Source organism: Metarhizium robertsii (assembly GCF_000187425.2).
Source record: "Metarhizium robertsii ARSEF 23 chromosome Unknown MAA_Scf_1, whole genome shotgun sequence".
Lineage (NCBI taxonomy): Eukaryota > Fungi > Ascomycota > Sordariomycetes > Hypocreales > Clavicipitaceae > Metarhizium > Metarhizium robertsii.
The window spans coordinates 1,485,967-1,501,507 of NW_011942149.1; the positions used below are offsets into that span (position 1 = coordinate 1,485,967).

The 15,541-nt window shown below is 52.8% G+C and overlaps 6 protein-coding genes across 6 annotated transcripts; 3 read left to right on the forward strand and 3 right to left on the reverse strand.

Moving 5' to 3' along the window:
• Nucleotides 1-960: 960 nt before the first annotated feature.
• Nucleotides 961-1,655, forward strand: MAA_04941 (uncharacterized protein; the record flags this gene model as incomplete). Its single annotated transcript, XM_007822452.1, has 4 exons — nucleotides 961-1,141; nucleotides 1,301-1,368; nucleotides 1,436-1,478; nucleotides 1,540-1,655. 4 exons carry the CDS (start codon nucleotides 961-963, stop codon nucleotides 1,653-1,655), a joined length of 408 nt encoding a protein of 135 aa, XP_007820643.1.
• Nucleotides 1,656-3,526: 1,871 nt separating this feature from the next.
• MAA_04940 (kinetochore protein mis14) lies at nucleotides 3,527-4,283 on the forward strand (the record flags this gene model as incomplete). The annotated part of the gene is made up of 2 exons (XM_007822451.1): nucleotides 3,527-3,712; nucleotides 3,804-4,283. 2 exons carry the CDS (start codon nucleotides 3,527-3,529, stop codon nucleotides 4,281-4,283), a joined length of 666 nt encoding a protein of 221 aa, XP_007820642.1.
• A 714-nt stretch (nucleotides 4,284-4,997) lies between these two features.
• MAA_04939 (Cellular retinaldehyde-binding/triple function) lies at nucleotides 4,998-6,291 on the reverse strand (the record flags this gene model as incomplete). The annotated part of the gene is made up of 4 exons (XM_007822450.1): nucleotides 4,998-5,663; nucleotides 5,733-5,856; nucleotides 5,931-5,980; nucleotides 6,124-6,291. 4 exons carry the CDS (start codon nucleotides 6,289-6,291, stop codon nucleotides 4,998-5,000), a joined length of 1,008 nt encoding a protein of 335 aa, XP_007820641.1.
• Nucleotides 6,292-7,342: 1,051 nt separating this feature from the next.
• MAA_04938 (YagE family protein) lies at nucleotides 7,343-8,602 on the forward strand (the record flags this gene model as incomplete). Its single annotated transcript, XM_007822449.1, has 1 exon — nucleotides 7,343-8,602. One exon carries the CDS (start codon nucleotides 7,343-7,345, stop codon nucleotides 8,600-8,602), a length of 1,260 nt encoding a protein of 419 aa, XP_007820640.1.
• Nucleotides 8,603-9,249: 647 nt separating this feature from the next.
• On the reverse strand, nucleotides 9,250-12,177 carry MAA_04937 (uncharacterized protein; the record flags this gene model as incomplete). Its single annotated transcript, XM_007822448.1, has 2 exons — nucleotides 9,250-11,836; nucleotides 11,957-12,177. The coding sequence occupies 2 exons, from the start codon at nucleotides 12,175-12,177 to the stop codon at nucleotides 9,250-9,252; spliced, it is 2,808 nt and encodes a 935-aa protein (XP_007820639.1).
• Nucleotides 12,178-12,983: 806 nt separating this feature from the next.
• MAA_04936 (Peptidase A1) lies at nucleotides 12,984-14,330 on the reverse strand (the record flags this gene model as incomplete). Its single annotated transcript, XM_007822447.1, has 3 exons — nucleotides 12,984-13,918; nucleotides 13,982-14,135; nucleotides 14,232-14,330. The coding sequence occupies 3 exons, from the start codon at nucleotides 14,328-14,330 to the stop codon at nucleotides 12,984-12,986; spliced, it is 1,188 nt and encodes a 395-aa protein (XP_007820638.1).
• Between the last annotated feature and the right edge of the window lie 1,211 nt (nucleotides 14,331-15,541).

The window sequence follows — 15,541 nt, forward strand, 5'->3', positions numbered from 1 at the left end:
GTCCTGTCCATTTCGCTCTGGTCTGGCTACTAGTTTACTCGGTGAGTACTCCGGTCTCCATACATACTACGCCAGGCACCGATGTACCCAGGTACTTCTTAGAGGTATCCTGTCATTTGTTCAATTTCACGACCACGAATGGTCCACCACGGGCTGGTGCGTTTCCACACTGCCAGCACATGGAATAGTGGACTTGCTCGCTTTGTATTCGGTAGCTTGCCAGGACACGCAGTGACATTCATGTCCTGACTGCGGTTGCGGCTCTAGATGTCACTAGCTCCACATGTCACCGCAGACTGAATGTCACTCCTCCCGAACGCTCACCTGTCTTGCACCTGCGTCCTGTTGTCAGGCCTCCATGTCTTTATCTCGTCTCTCTCTCCGCTCATCCATCTCTTTCCTCTCTTCTTTTCCTTCCGTCCAGTCCCTCGCCGCTACTTATTACTCTACTAAAGCCAAGTAGCTACGAATGCCATTTTCAATCTGCATCCGCCTTTCAAGCCTTGAACATTCGCCATCCTCCACCTGCCCTCACCTCCTCCTGCCTCCGCCTTGACGGCCCACGCGCTCTCCTTAGTCTTCCCGTAGTCGGCGCCTCTTTGATTCAACGTTCGGTCGGCTGCAACAGTCAAAGTGCGGCTCTCGCCCATCAACCGCCCGTCACCCACCTGGATATTGCCCATCCCATCCCCCGATCCGGCACGACTAGCACGACCAGTCACCCTCCTGTTCTGGACCCTACTGCAGAGTAGTCACCACACCAATCGACCTCAGTTCTTCGTCATCTGCCCCCACATCTCTCCTCATCCCGACTTCTTCTCGCCTCTCTCAACAAGCACCGTTTTCAACCACCGCCGTTTTCTCCGACTGTACATACCCGCCTCGCCACCTGCCAGCCATCGTCTGCTCGTCTCTCTTGTCTTGCCGCATATCCTCGTCCTCGGTCCGCCAGCTCTCGCCATGTCGTCATCCATCACCATTCCGACAACCCGATCTTCGGCTTCACCAGATGCATTTCACGCCTCGTCAAAGACTCTTGGTGGCTCATCCATGAGCTCCTATTCAAGCTCTCCCTCACGTTCTTCGCCTTCTACGAGCCCCAATACCAAGATGCTGCACACACGACGACCCAGTTTGTTGAGTAAGTGCTAGCTTGGACCTGTGCACCCTTATCGTGCAATCCACCGGCCTTCTTGCGTCAGGTTCCTAGCCTGGGTCTGCTTGGGAAACTTTGTCAGCCAGAGCTATAACGAGTCTCTTCGCCCAAAGTGTTTGCACTATTTACTGACTCCTGTGACAGGCTCGGCCATCTCCAAGCAGGAGAGCACCGTCATCAACATTGGCGACCCTGATGGACCACCCCGTCTGGTAGGCTGCTCCCCTCTCACTAGACTGTTGTCCATATCCTATGAACAATGCTAAAACTATAACCCAGATCTCATACCTGTCTTCTAGTCAAGGATTTGTCTGGAATCCAGGTTCGTTTACTGGCCTTTGCCCATTTCAAGCCGTTACTAGTAATTAACCCTGTGCGCCTAGAAATATTCTTGCCCTCATATGTCGACTGCGACTACGTCCCGCTCGAGAACCAGCGCGAGCCGGTCCACGAAATTATTCTCAGCGACGAAGAATCTCGGAATATGCTACCCCATTAACAGACTATGGCTGGATCCCACTCCATGCATATTTGATTGCAGGGTCCGGACACCCTGGGGCTCAGACATATATCTCCGGTCTAAACTATTTTTTACGGGAGCTGGTCACTGATTCCACAGCGCAAGCTTTACTTTCTCTGGCAGACATTGATTCTTTACGCCTCTACCCCTTTCCATTCTTCAACTCTTTTTTATGACTTGTTTTCAACTTGTAATCCAATGACATCACCAATGGTGTCTTCCTTTTTTTTTCTCAAAGAAAAAATTCCCTTGCTTCAATGTTCGTTGCGCAGGGCAGAAGGCGATCCTATGATGCATAAGGCACTACATCTACCATGGCACTATTGAGCTCGGCGTACATGATGGCTAACGCGGCTCTTGGGCCAGCACGGGCAGAGGATACCGGGAGAAACGCATGATGACGACTTTTACGGATATTATGGGCAGTTCTAGCCCTGATGAAACTAGGGTTTGACGAATGAAGCTCAACGGTGCAAGGAGCGTTCGGAGTTCAGTTTTTTCGTCTTTCGTTCTATCCACATTCTTGTCGCTTCTATATGTTTGGTTCCTCGTTTGCTTTTAGCCTCGGTTTAGGTAGACTATGTGTGTTGGCTCCAGCTGGAGACTGGGTTTCTAGAGCACACACGGGGTGTTTCTAGGCGTTTGTATTCCATAAGATCTCCTCTTGACTGCAGTGTCCAAGTTGCTCACCATTGACAGTGCATGGAATTGTAGTAATTGCTCCTTAACAAGTAACAGTACCAGTGGTCTTAGTTGAAACTCGACTGAGGCTCGACTTGTATCTTGACATGTAGCCGACATGGGTTGCCCCTTTCAACGAATGAAGGCTGGAGAATGACTCGTGACTCTGGTGATGGCAATTCACTTTGCAACATATCGTTCATCCGAAAATAGCATACGGTTACAGCCATTCAAAACACAGCACTCCTCGCCTCTTGCAACATGAAACAAGGACCGTCAAAAGGTCAAGGACACGGCACGGAGCACAAAGCACAGCACGAAGCAGGGATGTGAGACTGCCCCGCCCAATGGCACCTGCCAATTCGGTTACTAGTAACTTACTAACTCCTACGAGTACTACTAGTACACACCTAGGTACATATGTACAATTCGCACCTGGCACTTACTCCACATTTCAACCACAAAATTAGTGAGAGTGAGCAAGGGTCCAATGGTCTATGGAGGGTTGCGTTGTTCTCGTTTGGAGCAATAAATTCATGTGATGGCTTAAAGGCCCGCCTGTGGGCTGATGGGTATTGACATCTATGGCAGACTACTCCGTAACTGATTAGCCGTTGCTTCGGACTAATCTTGCATTTCCCGGATGATTTCCCGAATATCCTTTGAGTCATTGCGTGCAGGCTCGATTTTACATCCCCTCACTGGGCAACCGGGTTGATTGAGGCCACTGGTGTATTTCAATGTCATGATTTTGTTGAAATAGGCGTTGACCCTACCTGCAGAGTGGAACTTTTCACAGCAACCCCGTTCTTTCGGATGCGTAACCACTTTTGGCTGCTCGGCAGGATATATGAGCTCATGGAGATGGTGTATCGGGCTGCGCAACACCGAATAAAACATCATTTATACTGTCTCTCGCATAATTAACACGGCGAAGAAGAGAAGACAAAAGAAGAATGTCTCCGCTGCTGCTGTTTAAATTTCAATATATACATCACCATCTGGTCATTCGTGATCCAGCAAACTTGCCCCACCGACATTGAACCCACTCGCGACTTTCCAACCCGTTATACTCGACAGTAAACAACCACTCACTTCCCGACACCAAGGGAATAGGACAAAAAACACCGACAATTCCACATCCTCCCCCTTCCCCTTCCACCGCCGACATGGACCAAGACTCGGCCGCCTCCCAAGCCCAGCGCAAAATCGAGCTCCAATCCCCCCAAGACCTAGCCTACCTCGTGGCCAAAGTGCGCGGCGCAGCAGTCGCCCGCATCAACGAAGCCTTCCCCCACGTCCCCGGCCAAGGCGAAGACGAGCTCCGGAACCAAATCGAATCCCTGGTCAACGAGGTACGCTCCCGTGGCGCACACGGCTCCCCCCCCCCCCCCCCCCCTTCTCCTTCCTCATCCACCAGCAAGTCCAGCAACTCACCCAAGGCAGTACATCGACAAGACCTTCACCCTCGCCGCGCCGAACCTGTCCATCAACGGCCTCCCCGTCTCCTCGACCGAGTACCTCTCGCCGTCGCCCGCCACGCACGACACCCACGAGCCCTTCGACGCCCGCAAGCGCCAGCGCGTCGCGGAGCTCATTTCCCAAGAGGAAAAGCTACTCGAGGAAGTGGCGGCGCTGAAGCGCTCCGTGCCCGGCAAGGCGGCGGACGAGCAGGCCGCGCGCGTCCGGGACGCGATCCGACGCGACGAGGAGATGGTCGAGGCGCGCAGGGCGGCAGTCGCCGTCGAGGCGGGCAAGGAAGGCGGCAGCTTGCGCGTAGACAGGCTGGAGAGACAGGACGGTGTGGAGGCCGGGTTCAGGGGCGCCGTCGAGGCGCTGGGCAGACTCAAGAGGGACATGCCGTCTGCTGTGGCCAAGATGGAGAGGGCGAGGGTGGCAGGCGAGTACGTGTTGGATGCGAAGTAGGCTCTTCCTTTTTTTGGGGGGGGAGGAGGCGGTTCAACGTGTAATTTGGAAATGGGCATGCATCGCGTACGGCGTTTGAGGGACCGGGATACCACTTCTCTTTTTTTTTTCCCTTTTTTTCCCTTTTTTCCATTTTTCTCTTTTGTGTAATACGCTACGACTCGGACCACGACACGACCGACGTCTACAGTTGGGCATATGCAACTTTTTATTTTTCTTACAGAAATCGAATACCTAGCGCAGAATCATAGGATACCTTCAATTACACCCTGCAAACCAGCAGAATTGAGACTGAAATCTATTTTCTGTCCAGTTTATATGAGTAGTTCTCTTTATCTTCTCCCAGGCCATATATCCCTGCAAACAGTTGAACACACTGCAAGTAATGACAACGGCACCTGACCACTTGACCGAAGAAAGACATGTAGGAATAAAAAAATTTTAGCATCTCTGTATCGAATACTTTTTTCTCGTGTATGTTGGAGCCACCCATATCAATCAAACATCAGGTGCCTTTAATTTCCATAGAACACGTCTCTCCCAACTCTCCCAAGACAAATACTCTCCAGCTCAGCTGTCTACTCCCAACACGCCATTCTACACCAAACCCCGGGCATTTCTTGTTTTCTTTAGCCAAGTCGAGAGCTCTTCACACGCGTCCTGCTATTTTCAGAAAAAGGTGTCAAATACAAATATGCGAAAAATAAGCAGTGTTTAAGCAGCAGCAGTTTGCACTGTCTCATCCTTGGCTGTTTCGGCGATAGGGGCAGGCTCAGTAGCGGGACCATCTTGGGCCGTCTCAATCTTGGAGCCGTTGTTTTGGATAGTCTTCTCGTCTGCCTTCTTCTCCCACCAGGCAGGTCGGGCCCATTGAGGGTCGTGCCATGGGCCGGCATCACTGTTTTCGCACCCACCCTCACAGGTGCAAGTACCGCCAAACTCAACGGGTAGACTCTCTTGATCGATATGCTTCAGCAGCTCGCTCTGGTAGCCACTGCCAAGAATGTGGATCTTCTTGACGGTGACGGGGTCAAGCCAGCCCTTGACAACGCTCCAAACAGTTGAAAACCCCCACGGGGCGTTGATAAGGAATAGCTTTCCCAGGCGCTCAGGGTAGTAGTTCTGGGAGATGACTGAGGCCTGGCGAACGTAGGAATAGACGGACGGGACCTTGGTCACAGTTACGCCTTTGAGGTCCATGACGGTGCAGCAAGTCTCCAAAAGGTTGCCGACCTTGCGAGAGCAGGCGGGCAGTCGTGGGTCGGCGAGCCGCTCGTACTCGACGGCAAGGTTGGTAAGCATTCGGTCTGCGGTGCTGATTTTGTACATGGCGGTCAGGTCAATACCGCCAAGTGTCTCGATGTAGATGGGACGACCATCCTGTTCATGGGGGTCAGTACAAGCTCCACCAAATGACACATTACTTTATAGTAAGCGGGTCGTATTCACCTTGTCCGTCTTGTGGTAGAACTGCTTGTAGTACTTGGCAATCTCAGGCTTCTCGGGGTAGTCCCAGATGGGAACGGTCTCGTCGAGCTTGGTCTCCTTTCGCCACTTTTCGGTATCAACGAACCTGTTGAGCCATGTTAGAGCCTCCCTTATTTGTTTATCGATGTCAGGATAGGGCAGTGAAGGGAGAGATCTTACATAGCCTTGGACAACTTGACATCCCACTTGCGCGCTCGCAGGAATCGCAACTACCACATGAAACGAAATGTTAGCCCCTGCCTTGGTGACGTGGCAAGATGTCATTTTCTTTTTGATTTCCCGCTGCTTGTATACGAGAAGAATACAGGCCAACATTCCAAAGCATGTGTCAAAACTTTGGGGATTTACCTACCAAAGTCAATGTGTCCAGACGATCCGTGTATCCCTCAGCTTCAAGCATCATACGCAGCTGGTGGACCTGGGCAATTTGCTGCTCATTAAGGTGACCAGCATGGCCATCTTGACGCTCGGCGGCAGTAACCGGGAAGTCGTAGTTATCGTACTTCTTGTCGATATCCATGGTCGGCAGTGCGGTAAAGGGGTTGGAGGGAAATGCTGTTTTTTTGTGAGAGGAGACTTCTTAAATTTCTAGAAAAGTCTGGGGGGGGACGGGAGGAGCGGGGGAGTTGTGCAGGGCCCAAGTCAACAAAGGGAGCAAGTCTTTGACAGCGGGATATCAAAGGGGAGGAAAAAGGATAAAGGAGGGAGTGAGGAGCAAAGAGTTGGAGGATGATGATGACGAGGCGGAGAATGTACTTTGGCCAACTGCGTATTATGGCAATTAGCGGTGTTGTCGGGTTCCCTCCCAATAGAAATAGAGTCCCGACGTCCCCAACTTGAGAATTGACCAGGCAAAGGCAAGGCACCGACTCCAAAGCTCGAGAACTTGGTGGGGCATTTTGCATTTGCCAAGCCTCTGCCCCAACTTACGCCCAAGGTGGCTAGCGCCTCCAAACTCATGCCTCTACAATCCATGTTACTATTATAATCCGGGTATGCAGTTGTTCTGCCGCCAAATCACTACAGTTGCCAGTGTGCCTGTCGTCCCTCCACACGACTTGGACTTAGACATGGTCACTTGCAGCGCTGGAACACTGCCACTGAAGTATCCAGGTACATTGTAAGATTGGATTGTACGGAGTACGGAGTGCCAAGTTCCATCCATCCCGTAACACAAGGCACCTAGTACATACTTACATAAGTAAGGGCAGGGTCTGGGGCGGGCCAGTGGCTACTCAGCACCCAATTGTTTACAACGTGCCCTGTAGTCGGTGCAGGGGCTACCACTCGGCACCGTGACCGTGACCGACAAGTGACCACGGTGGCAGAGGCCCTGGTGGTCCTGGTCCCTGACAAACCGTGCTGGTCAGTTTTTCACACGTGCACCATCACGAGGTGATAAGATACGAATATCTTGCTGTCAGGGCAGCTGTTGCTGGCAGGACATCAGCACATCAACAAGCAAACCCATGTCCGGTTGACTTCTTTTCAACCGTGGCATGCAGAGCTACATACGGACAGTCTAAACCTCCAATTGACCGCCAATAACACATGGCAACGCCCACATCACCATGAGGTACCCTCCGCACCGGATAACTCTCAACGTTGTCGCGCGGCACATCCACAGCGCAGTCACATCTCGAAGACCTCGTCGCTCCTTCCATCTCACCACACCAGCGAGCTTGCCGCGAAAACGACACTTCTTTACCTCGAATCCTTTCCTCTCCAACAACTCCGCCGACCAAGTCAAATCTGCCTCGCAACCCCTCAGGAATGAATCTCCAACTCTGTCAGCCGCTGCCGCCAAGCGCAAACCCACCCGCGCAACCACAGCCAAAAACTCCCTCCGCCGAGTCGCCATCATCGCACAGCAACCAAAGCGTGTAGGCGACAAGCCAAGCCCCGACGACACTGAAACTGAGATTGAGACCACCATAAGCGCAACATGCATCGCTGAATCATTCAACATGCCCATGGTGGTCGAGATACTCTCCTCACACGGATTCGCCATTGACCCAGACAAAACGGGGTTCGACGCCAGCGAAGTCGTCCACGCCAAGGGCGTCAATGGCGGAGACATCTTTGTCTTCCCCTCCGGTACGATAGTAACATGGTCGCTGCCACCGGACGTCGTCACGAAACAGATCCTCCGCGCCGCCGAAGAACCACACCCCGCCCAGCTCTGCGAGGTTGAAGACCTCGACTTCATCACCGACACCACCCGTGCAGAATCCACCATGAAAGGCGACATGGTCGTCCTCGGCACCCGCCGCGAGCACAAAGACGGCGACACCCTCGACACAACCCTCGCCAAAATCGCCTTCTCGTCTGGACTCGCGAGAAGCACCAAGCTCGCTGTTCTCGAGAGCGCATTGACCGCGTACTTTGAAAGCACTCGCAACATCCCTGCCATCTTATCCCAGGGCTCCGGTGTCCCCCTTGGCCGCAAATTCATCCTCCAAAAGACGGGTGAATTACTCAGTCTGCGAGCCCGACTCAACCACTACTCTGAGTTGACCGACTCCCTACCCGACATCTTCTGGGACAGCAAATCCGAGCTGGGACTCGAGGGGTACTACGACCAAGTCGGGCGCGCACTCGACGTGAACGTACGGATTCGCACGCTGAACCAAAAGATGGATTATGCACAGGAAATAGCAAGTGTGTTGCGCGAAATGTCGAGCGAGCAACACGGCACGAGGTTGGAACTAATCATCATCTTGTTAATTGCGGTCGAGGTGGTGTTTGAGTTGAGAAGGATTATTCTGGAATGGGGACAAGAGAGGGAGGCTGCCAGGGCGGCCAAGGCGGCAAATGAGGCCGTTGTATAACAAGAGAATGGACGTTCAGAGTGTATATATATCATGCATTAGACCCGGACCTTTTTGTATCATGGTACGTGTGTGTTATGGCGTTCGGCGGACGGCAGGGCCTAGATCTGTTTCAATGATACCCACTCAGCTCAACCATTCCTGATGCGCATTGCCGTCCACTCAAGTTTGACGTGGAACGCATACATACTAATGAGGTATAACCATCACCGATTTATGCCGCTTGGTCCAGGGCAATTTATACGTCTATTCCGCTCGGGGCCAACCCCACGCCTCGCAAAAAGAGTCCTGCCTCATTTAGCTACAAATCTGGTGTACAAAGTCCCCGCGCGGGATATATTCCAGGCGCCACTACGCTGCCTCCCCCCGAAATCGCGTCTACTCCCCAGTCGTTTACATAGTTCCATTTCCCGTCCTTTTCTTGCCAATAGGAGAAAAAATAATAATGATAAAATGAGAAACAAGACAACCAATTGGCTTTTTACTCCTAAATACGCCCTTGACCTTGGTGGTTGAGAAAAAACGTCAAAAGGGGTAAAGATATAGTTCCCCCTCTTCTCGGGAAAAAAAAAAGACTAGCCCGGTCGTCATCTTCTAATAACCTCTTTCCCACTAACTTCGTTTTGTGCCTATACCCTCGTCTACAACTATGATTCTGGGCCAGGTACAGGCTGCTGCTGCTGAGGCTGGCCCGGCTGCGGCTGTGGCTGTCCAGCACCGGGGATTGGTGGTACGGGAACAGGTGTCACTTTTGATGGAGGGACGTATTGTGACTGGGGCGTGCCGTTCATCCCTTGTCGTTGACCAACAGGTGTTTGCGGCTTCTGCTGATTCATGATATTCGCACGGGCTGCTGCGATGCGGTTCGCTTCCATGTTACCGCCGTATCCCATGGGCATCCCGGGAAAGCCCGGCTGCATCTTGTCGCCAAACATGGCCGTCCTTTCCTGCGCAGCAACCCGAGCCTTGGCTTGCTCCAAGATTCGTTGTTGCTGGGCCTCGGGAATGACGGTGTGATATCCGGTCAGACCGGGAGACTGACTATACTGAGCGTGCTGTCCCGGATTACTGGCATGCCTGATCATTTGTGGATTTCCTTGGCCCGGAGTTCCATACCGCTGTTGAGCTGGCTGCATATTAGGTGACGGGCTATAGGCATGCCGCGGGGGAACTTGCGGTGACATATTCCTTGGAGGCACGCCGGCCCCATTCATATATGCCCCATAATTGGGCTGACCGGGAGGCCCAGGCGGTGGTGGTTGTGGCTGTGGCTGCTGCTGAAATTGCTGTTGATATTGGAATCGCGCAGCATTCGGAGGCCCTTGTTGTTGAAGTTGGCCGTATTGCGGCGGCCGTTGTTGATTGGTTTGGGGCATGTTTTGGTGACCGTAAGGAGTCTGTGCTTTGGCGAGTTGCGTAGCATACTGGTTTGGATAGCCATTAGGTCGGGTGTATTGATTTGGCTGTGGTGGTCTAGGATGCTGCTGGGCGGGACTGCCCATAGCCCGAGGTTGGTGATAATTGGGAGTCGGCATAGATCGGAAATATTGCTGAGGATGTGAGGGAGTTCGTGTTGGTGTGCCATACTGAGGTGTGTGTTGGTATTGGTTGGCGTAGGGCGTAGAAATACTAGCAGAGCGTTGCGAGGGCGGCCGAGCATTGGCCTGGGCAGCTTGGGCAGCTTGAGCCGCCTGAGCCGCTTGAGCTGCAGCATGCTGTTGTTGTTGTTGTTGCTGCTGCTGCTGTTGTTGTGCTCTGATGCGGGCCTGTACACCAGCATCGTCCTCCTCCATGACACCACGGTATTGATCTGTCTGAACCTGAACCTTGGTGCTGATGAGCAAATCATCCAGCTGATCTCCATTTAGTTTGGCCACAGCATATGGCGGAAGGGTCTTGATAATTAACGCCAGCTGCGTTTTGAGCATCTCATAGGTGGCCTGTTCTTCTTCCGAGGGTTGAGGCCCTGAATTAGCCAGCATGTCGCCATTGACTGGGTCGCTGGATTGACGATTTTGGGAATTGGGCAGAGTAAGGTTGCGAATGCGCTGATAGGAAGCCAGTGTTCCAATCAAGTCGCTGACTTCTTCAAGAATATCATCAACCTCCTTGTCGTTGGGGTCACGCTTAGTGCCCAAAGCATCCTCGAGCGACGGGTCAACAGCGCCATCATCCCAATTATCAATGGCTTCCTGCACGGCATCCTCGTCGATTTCCTCGCTCTTGATTTCAGGATGAAATGCATCCACATCTGCGATATCTGGGTAGTATTCAACCTCAATCATTCTCTGGAAATTCTTGGAGCCATTCTTTTGCCACCACATTTTACCAGCAATTCCTGACGGAATCACCGCCCCTGCATCATCTTTGCACGGAGCAAAACTAGAAAAGGCGCCTCGGAAAAGCGACTCCATCTCTGACATTTCCAATTCGGACGTAGATGGCTTCTTGCCAGCAAGACTTTGGGCACGCTCTCGCTGTTTGGTCTTGGTTTGATATGATGGTGTAGCATTGCTGTAGTCAAGATAATAACCTGACGTAAGCTTTGTGCCGAAGTAGCAGGTTCCACGGTACTTGGCAGTATCGGCTAAATCGGGGTGATAAAAGTCTAGTGTATTGCCCTTGGCTTGGGTTTTGGGTTGTTTGGGCGGCTGCAGAGGAGGAAGCGGTCGAGGAGGACCGAACAAGTCGCCCAATGTCTGCGTTTGTTCTTGGGGATTGGCCGGAACAACGCGTGAAAAAGAGACGCCAGGCGGCAAATTGAACTCTGTCAGATCAATGTCATGGGACAATGGCAGACTCGAAAAGAGACGTCTTTCCAGCGGCGCGTAGCCAACCACGGACAGAATGGCCTGGCTCTTACGCGATGCAGCTTTAGAATCGTCTCCGCCGTCGATGGCCTCCAAAGGAGCGACCTTGGGATATGCCTTCTCCCGCTCGAGAATGGCAATGGCTTGTGCTTTAAATTCGGCAATTCGGACGACAGCCTTTGTACTTTCTACACTGCCAGAGCCATCCGGAAGCTTGGCCCTAAATTCCGACAATGCGGCATCGGCGGCAGAAACAACATCAGAGGCAACATCTTCGACATGGATATACGAATCGGTAGCAATTTTGTCTGATATTGATTTCAAGGCCGGCGGCTCCGACGACTTTTGTCGCTTCGTGTCGGGTTCATCTTCGATCTGGCGGTCTTCTAGCGGCCGTTTCAGGATGGCGGGCTCGACGTCGATACTAGGATTTGATGGTAAGTCATTGCATTCGGCCGCAGGACGGACAAGTCAGGACGACTTCACAATGGCGACGTCGCGCCGAATTGGCGTCGCGCCCGAGAGGATAAAATGGGCGAAATACCTCTTCAAAACATCAAAGTACGACTTTATTAGGTCCTTTTGCTCCCCCGCAGCCCATCGGTGGGGTGCGGCCGGCTTCTGTTCTTCAACACCCATCATTTCGTCTGCAGCCGCACCGTCCTCGCTATCGCGTTTTCGCTTGCCCGGGACGGCGAGGTGTCTATTCTCATCGTTGACAGGCGTCGATGCGCCGTTTGGTTCGACCGGCGTTGGCTGCGCCATGTTCAAATCGCGGTGGACGAGCTCTGGTGATGCTCGCCGCGCCTCGTCGCGATACGCGGTTGCAGGATGGAGAACAGATTGGTGCGACTCTAGGCCCTTTCATCAAGGGTCGTCCAAGAAGCCGTCTGCATCCAACACACAGAGTGCAATGGTGAGTCACGCCTGCGAAATGGCGATTCGAGGCCCTTGGATCAAGACGACACGAATTTTTATGGTTTCCAACAGACAATGTGAAGCGGTCGCTGCAAGAGAGGCCTCGAAGGAAGAATGTGTCGTGGATCACCAAGTAGTACTTCTGGCTGGCTGGCCTGGGTCCTAGGCTAACGCTGAAGTGGGAAAAGTCTAAAATTGCGTGCACGTGACTCCACCACTACCCCCCCCCCCCCCCCCCCCCTGCGCCTGTACTTGGCCCTGTTGGCAGTTGGCCGCGACCGGCTTAAATGGATCAAAGAGACTTGACTTGTGCCTATTTTCTGTGCCAGAGATGAGTTGAACTTGTGGTTTATTACAGTCTGCTTTTGAGTACTGCGATGCAAGACATAAATTGCGGGAGATGGCCACATCTTTCCAGAAGCTACGGTGATTTCTTGTCCCGGACATGCAATCTGAGCGCGCAGTTATCAGGCTTAAAGATGCAACACAAAAGGAGCGTTATAGTTCTTATTCAGCATAAACCGAATTTCTGGCACGTATTACCGCAAAGAGCTAGTGTGTAAAGTTACGATTCCAAAGCAAAACTCGAATGCAATCCTTGCGAAACCATCGTCAAACTAGTTCGTGAACGATTACTGTGTCTGGTAACCCATTTATTTAGAGCGGGCCAAACCAACGGCATTTCTGCCGAGGTCATAGATGGAGTAATAACGGCGCAAAAACGCATCTCCCAGGATAATAAGAGGTCCAGCAGGTTCGGGAATGTCCATGCCCTGGAAAGTAGAGATACATGTGCCCTGAAGCTCGAGGATATAGTCGGAAGCGGGGAGGCTGTAATTGGAGCCTGCCAGATTAAAGACGATGTCGGGAAGAGATTTAATTTGAGCGCAATCAACGGTGTACTGGCCGTTCCAGCTCTTCTTGGCGCCAATCTCCTTGTTGAGTAATTCGGCCAGTGTGCTCGGGAGAACATTCAGGGAAGTACCAGTGTCAAGGATAGCGCCCGTTCTGTCAAGTTCAGCCACGTCATCGCCGAAGGCAATGGAGTGGATGTCCACTTCCCAGTACGCCTTGCGGCGAAGAGGGATGTATTCAATCTTGCCAGTGTAGTGGTCTTTGTCAATGCCGCCAAAGACAGCCTCGCTGCCCTCTTCACTGCTGCCAAGGTAGAAAGCAAACACAGGCTCATCTAGTAGTTTCTGGTTGATCATCTGGTAGAAAGGGGGAACAATCTTGTTCACCGAGAGGGTGTCATAGCCCAGACCGAGGATGCCATCAAATTTACCAAAGGCGAAAGCGAGCCCAGGCTCACTAGTTGCCTCAGCAAAATCCTGGTCCTTGATCTTCAAGTCGCCGATGGTCACGACATCTTGAGAGACGAAGCCAGACAAGCTGCCGGACCCGTACCGAATTTCGAAAGACGAGCCATTCTTCTTATATGTAGAGGAAGAACTAGAGTCGTATGTACTGTGCAGATAGCAAGCTATGCTACTGCAACTCTGAGAAGGCACCCAGAGGTTGGAGCTGCCCGTGTCCAGGACAACCTTGAAGGTTTGCGGTGGGGTACCGACGGTGATTTCGGAGAAGTCTATGTGATAATTAGGATCCTTGTCTGTCTGTTGCTATACTGCTGCTGCTCGTATCGACTTACATTGAGCATTCATGAAGTTGGAAACTGGCACGGGGTGACCTTCCGCAACCTGGGGAGCCTTGGTATTGAACATGACAGAGGCTCGGGATGCAGGGCGGGCACCAAGGTACTTCTGGCCAAGGGCTCGAACATGCTGCTCGATAGAGGCACCAGCCTTGACAGAGGCGTCAGCCGTGTCACGGGGCCACGGAGACGCATCGCCGCAGGGATGAATATCCTTTCAGACGATAACGATGAATGGGGTGCTTACTAGCTGTTCCTCCAGAGAGATCTTCTGGAGCTTCATCTTGTGCACGCCGGCATGGGCGGTACCGGCGAGGGCGGCCGCGGCGATGAGCGCGCTCTTCATGATGGGCAACGCTCCAGAGAGAGACTGGCACGGTTAAAATCTAAGGGAGTGACGCTTGTGGGCAAGCAGATGTGGTACAGAAATCGATGGGGTAACCTGCTTTTCGTGATGGACGCAGGTATGTGATGAGAGGACGAAGCTTGGAGGAAGGGAACTGGAGTGTTAGAAGCTGGAGGCAACTGGAGCCACCCGGGTACTAGTTGCGCGGCGGAGGATGACGCTACCGAGTGCGTGTTGTTGGGGGAGCTCCCATCTGCCTGCTTTGGCTGGTGGCGTCTAGAGGTCGGGCCGGGCTGGGTCAACCAGTCAACGGGTCAACTGGTGGTTGCGCAAGCTCAACCTGTGGCGGCAAGTGCTGCTAGTCTGCGGCCATGACGCACTCACTCCGCACCTTCCCAGTTGTATCGCTGCCGCCGTGACAGAAGACCTTCAGCAGGGGCGGCTGGCGCCTTGGCCTCTGCTGCATTTCTTTGGCCTGCATGCTGCACCCCCAAGATCTAGAGCCAGATGGGCGATTTTTGTTGATCGAGACCTCTACGGCTCTTACCAAATCCTCGCAGTGGTGTACTGGTGTACGGGCGGAAGATAAGCGTGCAGGAACGATTTCATTGCGATAACCTTTTTCTGGGCTGCCTACCTAGGTAGTTGGCATTGTACCAGACCCATTGATATCCGCACATTGTCAAGTCAATGCAATTATGGTCCGCAAGCGTCCCCCCCTCCCCCCCGGATCTGAAGCTGCGTGGGTCCTCGCTGTATGTACATTGTACTCCGTAATTTGTGGGCAGTCCGAGGCAATAGTAACAGCTTGCTCGGTGCTATCGTTGTTCCGGCGGCTGTTGTTGCCATGACCACGCAACACGGAGAAAGGAGTACGGAGTGTGTATCAATCAGTGTCAGATGTCGCCTTGTTTCATTGACGGCGCAACAAGCGGTGCCAGATGATGGGATGCCGTGCATGACTCAGCTAGCAGGGCCTTGTGTTTCATCCTGTCTGGCCATGCTCGTGGGGAGAGCTCCAGGCAGTACTATACTAATGTGAGGTCGGGCGTGGGAAGCATCTCGGACGGCGGAAACCAAGATCTGATATGGCGTAGATGAACCACGGGTTAGTCGTGGCCACGGCCCTTTCCAGTTCGGTTCCCAACGAACAACTACCCCGGCACCATGAAGAACCATGGCAGTGAAACCCATAATGTCTTTCTTGCCTC